Source organism: Prosopis cineraria, unplaced genomic scaffold, assembly GCF_029017545.1.
Source record: "Prosopis cineraria cultivar Desert tree isolate PC_DT_omini unplaced genomic scaffold, ASM2901754v1 PC8, whole genome shotgun sequence".
NCBI classification, from domain to species: domain Eukaryota; kingdom Viridiplantae; phylum Streptophyta; class Magnoliopsida; order Fabales; family Fabaceae; genus Prosopis; species Prosopis cineraria.
The window spans coordinates 2,438,635-2,448,963 of NW_026555339.1; the positions used below are offsets into that span (position 1 = coordinate 2,438,635).

The following is a 10,329-nucleotide window of genomic DNA, read 5'->3' on the forward strand; positions in this document are numbered from 1 at the left end:
CAGTTGGCTCATTGCCATGGCCAGAGTCGACCCGAAGAAAAAAATGAAGCATCAATGAATTCGAATGAACTTACCATGAATTGCCAGCCACGAGGGACCATATATGGTAGCACTTGATTAAAATCAGATTTATCAGCAAGCAAATCATCTGGCTTTTCTTATAGATTACTTCAGTTTCAACGGATTCTTATTGAGATCAAAATGATTAGACATGATTCTTGTTAAAATATAAAAGTTAAGAAACGACATTCCGGATGAACTGGACAGTTCAGTGTTCATCCATGGTTTCGCCTCTTAAATTGAATAAATATGCTTTAATTGATGTACCCCTAAAACAAAGGCTACACTGACTTTAGGCTTTGGCTTAATAATCATTCAATCCAAATATAATAAATATACTTGCGAGAAAAGGCAAAGAACTTTGCGACATCATGGATCCATCCTTTTGACTTGTAAGAGATTATCAATAATGGGAATCTAATTCTTGTCAAAACAAGCACAGCTCAATTCAATGGCCTTTGACTCTCCTCGAACTGGGGAACAAATTCTATCACTAAAGAAAACATAACCCCCCTCCCCACGCCAACGGCCGGCCCAGGGCTATAACCTGTGCCATTACATAACACATTAAGGTCTTTGTTTGGTACGTAAAACTGAATGAGTGGGATTGAATTTAGAATTGAGTAATACTAAGTCTTTATGTTTAGTAGGTGGGAATGATAAATTTACTTTTAAGTTCAATCCCATCTAGGTGAGGATATCTAATACCACCTCAGCTGGTACTAGAAAAGTAATTCAAGAACTAAAATTTTTTAGATCAAATTATTCCTTCACACCATACCTCTCTCTCATCGGAGTCATCTCCCATCTCAACCTTTGCCATCGGCAATGACGTTGTGCCCCTTGCTAGCGATGCTATGCCCCTAGAATGAAAGACATAGAGAGATCTTCTTGCCATTGATGCCCACAATAATGGGTTTAAGTTCAAGAGATCTTCCTACCATCAGCAACGATAGTTCGAGTTTGAGTTTGGCTTTAATGGATTTGGGTCCGAGTATGCTAGATCTTGGTTCATCTTCTTCCCACCATCGACATCCACAATAAGTAATAGGTTTGAGTTCATCATTAATGGGTTCAAGTTCATCTTTTTTTCAAATTTAGGTTTGAATTACAAATTGATGGGTTTGACATCCATCATTGATGGGTTTGAGTTTTAGATTTTGGTTCAAGTCTTCCTTCATTGTGATTGTATTAGATTTGAGTTCAAGTTCATTCTCATCTTCATGTAGATTTGTTCATCTTCTTCCTCGTTCCCCTTCAATTATGTTTTTTTTTTTGGTCAATGATAAGGGCATTATATTATTTTGATACTTTCTGATGGATTATAAAATAAAATTAATACATGTTTTTCATTTAAATATTACTCCATAATAATATGCTTTTAAAATCTCAATTCTAACTCCAATCTCAAATCTAATTTCAATGTCAATTCTAATTCATCAAAATCTATCCCTACATATCAAACAAAGGCCTTGGTGTCCACCATAAGACGAGTAGGCTATGACATCGTCTTAGATCATGTTTGCTATTGGACCAACTGTTACATTCTCACACAACTAATTATCATTGATATCCACAAAATTCCGCTCATGCATCCCCTTCACCTAAAAAAGTAAACAGTTTTTGCTTTTAAGACCCCTAACGAAAGATTTCCACAAGGCATTTCATATTTCTATTCTAGGTAAGAGTGAGCATTCGGTCAATTTAATTTTAATTTCTCAATCGACTAATTCATATAAAAAAATTTAAATCAAATCAAACCAAATATATAATCAAACTGAAATAAAACCGAAATTAATTATAATGGTTTGATTCAATCAATTTATTCAGTTCATGAATTTTAATTTGAATCTATAAAGTCTAATTGTTCATATATTCTTTTATTCAATTTTTTTATTCCTTGATGTTGAGATGTTCAAGGCTAAAAAATAACAGTCTTATACCATAATTTACAAAAAAATTAATAAAACTTAATATTATTGCATTAAAAAGTAAATTATAAAAAAATTAGAACATTACATTAAAAAAAAAAAAACCTACTGCAAGCGGTAGAAAAATATTTTTTACTCACCTAAATAAAAATTTATTTACATTTTCATAAATATATATAATTTAATCGAATCGATTTATTTAATTTAAATCAAATCGAATAGATCAAATAAATTTTTTTAAAAAAAATAAATCAAATCAAAAAACCAAATAAATCATATCAAATAAATAAAATTTACTTTGATTCAATTTAATTTTTAATTTCAATTCAGTTTACTAGAGATTATTGTTTTCGACGTTGGGAACCAGACCATCTTTTGACCTGAAGTGTTGAAAAACGGACACAAGATCCAGTACCCGGTCAACCTAATCATAGAATGTCAGTTTTTTCTGGAATGATTCACGGCCACATTAATGTGAAATATTTACTTAGTATATAACATAACATGTTTACCAAGCCTATAATTGGAGGCCCACACTAATTATTACAAAATACGTTGAAAAGGTAGGCAGCTATAGAATTCGGAGAAATGCGATTGTTTTACAACCGAGCAACATATGAATTTGCCTGGGTGACATATCTAACCCATCGATACGGATTATGCGCTTTTGACTTCTTCGCTATTTGCAAGTACTTCACCTGTGGCACAACAAACGGGATCTTAAAATTACTCGAGGCCAAAAAAGTTGCAAATTAAGTAGAAAAAAATATGAGAAACAGCTGGCAATAACGGGTAATAAAGTTGATTATATGATATCCTTAAAATCACAAAGATCATGACCCAGTTTATCTACCTGTAGATAATAGGTTAATCTTTAATTGTATTGGAATTCTTGCCATAGTGGACTAGAAAACCAGATTCAACAAAAAATTCCATATAATAGACAGAAGCCGTTTTTCTTTTGGCCAATGATATAGACAGACACCATTTAAATGCTTAGATAAAGAGAACTCTTTTGTCACGACATCCCTAGCCAGATCTGGCTCATTGTTCAATCAGAACCATGAAAAATTTCAAGAACAAGGCATTCAATTTCAGCCAATTAACGTGAAGTGTATTTAAAACGCAGGTTCAAAAATTTTTCCTATATTTTTACCTGAAGCCTTGAAGCATTGTACATGGGTATAGTGAAGGACATGCTAATAGGCCCAGCTTCCTTCATATATTTCCTGTGCTCATACAAACAATAAATTATAGAAGCGGGAATATATTTTGTCAAACATCCAAAACAAGTTAAATTATTGTGCCAATACAACAAGTTAAATATTGTTTGTTGCAAGGCTTCGGTCATGTTTATGTTTCTGTGTGTGTTTGTCGTGTCGATTATGTCCGTGTAACTATTTTAATTTATTTGATCTTTTAATAAAGAAGAAGAAGAAATTTCACAGTAGCATGGGTACCATGTATTTCTGGTGAAAATGTCAGTTTTGCACGTAAAGTATGCTCAGTTCCACCACCACAACCTGCAGTGAATGGACCATTCAACACTATAAATCCACTCTTACAAAATATCTAATAGCCTCAATGATGCCAATGGAAACTTCAGTGGAGCTAAGACAATAATTGTGAAAACATAAAATCAAACATAATTCGAAATAGCACATACGTGAAAAAGTGAGGGTGGCACCTCTTTGAGGAAAAAATGGTAAAATCGGTTTGAGATTGGTTTGGGCATGTACAAAGAAGACAAGGGAGGCACCAGAGAAAATGGAACATATAACTTGGAGTCCGATTAAGAGAGGTAGAGAAGGCCTAAAGAACACTCTGGAAGTTTTGAACGTGATCTCTTAATTAATAATAGTTCTAAAAGCTTAATAAATGATAGAGCACAATGGCGTCTTGCAATCCATGTAGCCGACCCCACCTAGTGGGATAAAGGCTTTGTTGTTGTGTTGTATAAATCAATCATCTGGGAAATATAACAGATCATAAGTTAAGAAATACCTTTTTTATGCCCCACTCCAGTCTCTTGTTTGCTTCCTTAAAATCGGTTGTTCCAACAGCCCCAGGCTCCAACTCAAAGTTAACACTGAGAGTTTCAAGCAGGTAGGAAAAACCAGCAATTAGGATGGTAAGAAGACTTTCAAATGTACAATAAAGCACCCATTGCTTTGCTTTTGAGATGTGTACACCCATATCAGGAAATCCTAAAGTTCAATCATATTGTCTCAAAATCTGCTTCATCATCCTTATCCTGTTTATCTTTATCATCATGGTTCAGTGGGTCAAAGGTAATGTAAAAGGTACAACAAGGACATAAAACCCAAGAATGACCTTTACCTCAAACTAAAACTTAATGTGTATTAGGCTGTGTCAGCAAAATATGTGCCTCTGCAATGTAACTTATATGTATATGAACCAGGAAGATGGTTGAAATACCGAGTTGTAAATGTTGGTAGTGGCATCTCTATGAGAACTGTGTTAGCATTGATGCTTGGGGAGAACTCAGCTCGCACTTTGATTATCACTTCAGCCTATGAAAATACAGTAAACTTTTAGTTTGATAAACAAGAGATCAAGACCTAGAAAATCATAGGAGTTCAAATCACCTTAAGAGGTCCTGCTTCTTCAATCAATGCATTTATACGAAAGGGTGGCTTAAATGGTTGAGTCATTCTATAATTCATGACAGGAAATTCACCATCAGGTGGCACCTACAATGAAGCAATGATTTGTCAAGAGACTCATCGTACAAGCCTTTCAAATTGATATATCGATGGTGAATTGGTGATCAACCATGCATTACCAGGATCAAAGTTCGGTCAACATCAAAGTTATCAAGGTGTACAGATTCATGGAAGTTACAATCATCAAGGACAACAGCCCCTGAGCTTCTATAGTCTGTCAAAAGAGAAGACTGAATGACATCAGGAAAGAATGAAAAGATTTAGCAAAACTCAAAGGGGAAGCCATGTAATATTAAACAGTAAAGACCACGCTTCATAACAAGAGGAGTAAAAAAAAAAAAACCAAATAGCATTTCTGGGAAAACAAACTATACCACAAGTTGACCTACCGTTTTTTCCTATACTTAGGTCCTCATTGAGAGCAAGTCGAATCTCTGGGTTGCCAGTAAGATAACTCTTCATTTGGATGGTGCCATCTATTTCACTAGTAAGTATGAATCCCTGATTCCAGTGATAAATTCTTGTCAAAGTGAGTGATAAATTCTTGTCAAAGTGCTTCAAAAGTTTGAATTCATAGATGCCTATAAGAGAGAAACATACAGCAAGAGGGATTGAAAAATCTTCAGATAAAAATAACTTAAAAAACTCACACTGGAGTTGAATGTAACACTTATTTTCTCAATCACGTCAACAAAAATCTCATCCCTTTTCCTACCCCCAGGTTCATTTGCAACTACAGATTTCGTGATAGCTGTTCCTGGCATTCGTTTGGTCCCTTGCTGCAGATACAAGTGTTTTGAAAGGGAATGAGATCATAAATCCATCTTGACAACCAACAGCGTATGCCTATTGCATGTAACTGACTATAAAAGCGGTTACCATAAAAATGGATGCTGGACCAAGGGGAGGCAATCGTGCAGCATCAACCACAATTGGCTCATTGAAAACATACGACTTCAAAACCTCAGTTGATGTAGTTTGGACATATCCAAAATCCTGGTATGAATAAATTTCAGTAAACGTACATATTGATTAAAATGAAATGATGGAATCATAAACATGGCAAAATGACAAGCTTAAAAAAAAATTAAAGACAAAAGTAAAAACAGAATTCAAATGTTCGTAACTATTAATATAAGTCATACAATGCAGGGAATTTAGTTTCAATTTTGTTTTTAATCCATAAAAACCACCAAAGACATTGAGAAATTATCATAAGAAAATTTCACAAAAGATCATCATGAAGAGTTAAGAGGAGATTCTCAGACTAGGCAAATGAAAAGTGAAGAGCAGCTGTAGATGAGAAACTGAAAGAAAGGAATCACCGAAGATAATGACCAAAAGTAATGTATGAATCTTAGAATCATAAAGACAACGTGCAAATGATTTGTTCACCAAAGCCTAAACCACCTCAATTACAAAGTAAATGCATTGCTGGATGATACTTTTGGACAAGTACTCCAAATTCAGTGGAACCAAGGAAGAATACTAAATACTTACAATGACTTCATCCAATAATTCATATACGAGCACAAAGTTCTTCCGCAATGAATCTTCATTAAGAATTCCAAGGTAATCTTTGATGACACGAGCAATTCTTTGCAGAAGTTCCAAAGCAAGAGAAGGCGAGACATTGACTCTTGTTGTGGCAACAAATAATAGCCCAGAAACCTTCACATGAAAGTAGTTAACGCCATCTACATTCTATTAAAAAAAAAACAGCGTCAGATGAGACAACAGGACAAACTAATGATTAGGATGAAATTGAGGAAAAGTTGTCTAGAATCTATGTTTTTTTTTCCCTTCAATTTAATAAGAAAATGCAAAGAAATAACAGGGTAATCCATGACTAAAGGTGAAAGAAACTGATGAATTACTCAAGGCAAAGAGATATGTCTCAGAACTGTCAATCTCAGATATGATGTTCCTGGAAAATTCTGCCTAGGAATACAACCATAGTAACAACAACAAGCCTTATTCTACTAGGAATTTATAAAAATATTCTATGAATCAAAAAATTGAAAGGAAACAATTTCTTATCATGTAGAGAATACCGACAAATACAGGAGGAGCGTCTCCTTCATCATCCTCTTTCCAGAACTTCACTTTGCGGAAAAATGTCTCTGCGCTCCCTTTTTGTACGTCGCCACGATCTGCATTTAATTTTAAAAAAAAAAGAAGAAAAAATTGTGAATTGCCACAAGTCAGAACAAAATTGATTAATTCATCTCTCTCGGTTATTCACATCTAGTTTGTTTCGGGACCATCCTAGGCAGACGCAGATGGATTCGAGAGCTCATTTGCATTAATTTTCTTGTTTGTGGCCTGCGCTACGTTTATAGTGATTGCCGGCTTTCTTAGCATCTGCAAGGAGCACTATCCTTCTTAATATTTCTGCATTTCTTAGTGAGTGATAAGGCATGACTACTGCGATGTCAGGAGAGTGTAAATTATTTATGACTAACGCTGCCCACGAAAAAGAAAGAATTTGTGAACGATATATTTTTGGATAAATCGCCTACGGGGACTGGTTAAAATAGGAAGTTCAGCCACCATCATTCCTGAAAAGGAAAATTTGCTATACAATTGAATGAATATCAAACGAAAGGGTTTCCTTCTAGTATGAGGATGGTAATTGAAAGTAAAGAACCTATAAAGCCAGGCCGGAGGGCCCTCTAAAATGTCTAAGTGTCACATGTGAGATAAATAAAGTCCTATGGCATTCATGAACAAATAAAAGAATGAAACAAGTGTAAAGAAAAACCAAGAACAAATTCACGGACAACAGAGCACTTAACAGTGGCAGCTATATGGTCAATGGGGAAGCATGTTCTGCTACAGAAGCAATAACGCTTCGACTGCTCGGAAGTGAGAAGGAAGGAAACAGTTAGCCGAGCGATTACTTGGTCAAAACGAGAGACCCTCATATTAGGTCGAATTTTCCATGATTAATTACAATTTAATTTAATTCCTGCTTCCGTGACCCAAATGGGAAAAGAAGATGGAATCATGGAATTGATCAGAGTGAAGGAGCAGTACATAGATAAGATTAAAGGACAGAAACTCACAGTCACGAAAGACGATGTTATCGCCCCTCTGTGAAAGCACAAAGAACTGAGAGATCATGTTGACAGCCTTGACTCCCTCCGCTGGCTATCCCAATTCCGGATTTTGAGCTCGGAACTCGAGTCCGCGGGTTCGCAATCCTTTACCGTCTTCCTTCTTTTCGTGTTAGGTCAGAGTGGAAGACGGTGGGCCCAACAAGCAAACTCGGATTGCCACGTTTTGTTTTGCTGGCCTTGTTTTTTATTTGCGAACTGCCACGTTTTGCTCACGGAGGTATCTTCGCTCAACTGTTTGGTTCGAGAGGGAGATGAGGAGGAAATTTTAATATTATTTTATTTAATTTTGTTAGAGGTAAATTACCTCACAAATTCATATCGAGGTGGCATTTGATATTAATACTCACCGATATTTTTTCATTATGTGTTTATAAAGTATTACAATAATATTTTTTAATTTTAAAAATTTTAATTTTTGATATATACCGAATACTTTTAAATTACTAATCAATATTTAAAAAATAAAACTTTTTAAAAAATTAAAATTATTAAAACTTGCAATATTAAACTTTTTATTACTAATATCATTTTTTGCTTTACTTTTAAATTCAAAAATTATATTTTTCTTAAAAAATAATTTTGAATATAATAAAAGAAAAAATATTATATTTTTTAATTATAAAAATGTAAAAAATGTAATCTTATGATGGTTGAAAAGAAGAAATATTAATACTATACATATTAGTAAGGACTAGATGGTAAACAATTATATATAGATAAAATAAAACTATAATTAATGATTATATTTTACTTGGTATTATTATGAAGGATTATATATATTTTCTAATTTAAATACTTTCTAAATTAAAAGTATATTTTTAATATTTTTTATAAATATATATACACATATTGAAAATGTGTCGTATCTTATATTTTTAAAAATTAAAGTATCAACGTGTTTGAACATGTATTAGTATCCATGTAATTTAGGAGGGAAAGAATTTTTAATGATCTTTTATTTAATTTGAAAGGGAAAGGGAGTTAATAACTAACTTACTTTATATCACTATACATTAATTTAAAAATTTTTAAATTTTTTTATAGAAAATAATTTTACACGTCAATTTAAATTGTATAATTTTTTTAAAAATTTACTTTCATCCTATCATATTGTCAATATGTGAAAAAAATTAAATCAATAATTATATTTAATAATTTTTTATAAAAAAAATAAATAAATATATATATATAATAAAATATGATTAAATGTAACTTTTTAAAAAAATTCAACGAGGCTAGTTGACTTGGGAGTGAAATACAATCTAATATGAAGAAAAAATTTTATAATTATGAGTATACTTAACATATAAAAAATTAAATAAGGGAAAAATAATCAAAAAAATTAACTCTCTTTCAAAAAAAATCCTAATTTAAAAGGAAGCAATATAAGGGGAGAGGAGGGGTTATTTTAGCTCCCCTCCCCTCCAAAATTTCTTAACTAAATGAGAGGAGAGGAGCTCCTCCCCTTCTCTTTAAAAATTCTCAACCACACATACTTTAAATTTAAAAAGACATATAATGTAAAAAATATTTATTCTTATTGTTTTTTAAAATAAATTTTATAGAACATCAATTCCTAAAATAATAAAATAAAAATAATTTTAAAAAAGTCCATAATCTTTGATTCTCATTGTTTTAACTAATTTTACTTTTAGTAGCTATTATTTTTTTAATATTTTCAATCCTTATAAAAATTAAAAATTAAAAATATTGGGATTTAAAAAATAAACATTATCCAATTTTTTAAAAATCATAGAGACTAAAAATAAAAAAATTAAAAATAAAACCTAATAAAAATATAAGGACTAATAATTATATTTTTTCTTTAAATTTTATAAAATATTGATAAAATAAAATTTTGTTTTACAAAACCTTTAAACTAAATAAAAATTATTTATTTTTAAATATTAAATGAATGGGTACTATATTATTTTATAAGTAATTTGTTGGTTATTTTTCAATTTTGTGACATATTTTTTATTTTTTTATTTTATAAAAATAATTTATTATTATATTATTTTAAAAATTTATAATATTTTTTAGTATTTTATTTCTTTAAAATACTCTTTCTCATTTGCCACATAAGATTATTTTTAAAAACTACTTAAAAGTAACTTTTTAAAATAATTAAAAATATTTTTTAAATTTTAATTATTTTCAAAAAATTTAAAACATATAATAAAAACTCATAAAATAAATTAAAAAATAAATATTTTTTTTATAAAATAAGCTAAAATAAATATGTTAATAACTCCAACCAGAGGCACCAGCTTCTTTGCCCTTTCTTTTTCTTTGTTTTTGGAGGCCAAATCTCTTTTTTCTTTATTGATCTCTTATCGGCATGGTTTAGAAACCCAAATCGACCAGGTCAACTCGACAATCCAATCCCTTCTCCCCTCTGGGTTTATGATTAAATTGGTGTGAGACTGACACAGTTTAACTCGGTCAACCCAGTATAACTCAGCCAACCTGATAGTTTGACTGGATTAATTGGGTTAATTTTTTTTTTCAGGGTAAAACCCCAAAAGA

General features: G+C 31.7%; 1 protein-coding gene across 1 annotated transcript; it reads right to left on the reverse strand.

The window, feature by feature from the left end:
* Window positions 1-2,416: 2,416 nt before the first annotated feature.
* LOC129317778 (AP-4 complex subunit mu-like) lies at window positions 2,417-7,937 on the reverse strand. Its single transcript, XM_054962153.1, has 13 exons — window positions 7,747-7,937; window positions 6,737-6,831; window positions 6,179-6,382; window positions 5,558-5,674; window positions 5,329-5,457; window positions 5,068-5,179; window positions 4,798-4,892; window positions 4,601-4,705; window positions 4,431-4,525; window positions 3,992-4,080; window positions 3,438-3,508; window positions 3,148-3,207; window positions 2,417-2,689 (listed from the first exon to the last, which is right to left on the reverse strand). The coding sequence occupies exons 1-13, from the start codon at window positions 7,802-7,804 to the stop codon at window positions 2,591-2,593; spliced, it is 1,329 nt and encodes a 442-aa protein (XP_054818128.1). The 5' UTR covers window positions 7,805-7,937; the 3' UTR covers window positions 2,417-2,590.
* Window positions 7,938-10,329: the final 2,392 nt, after the last annotated feature.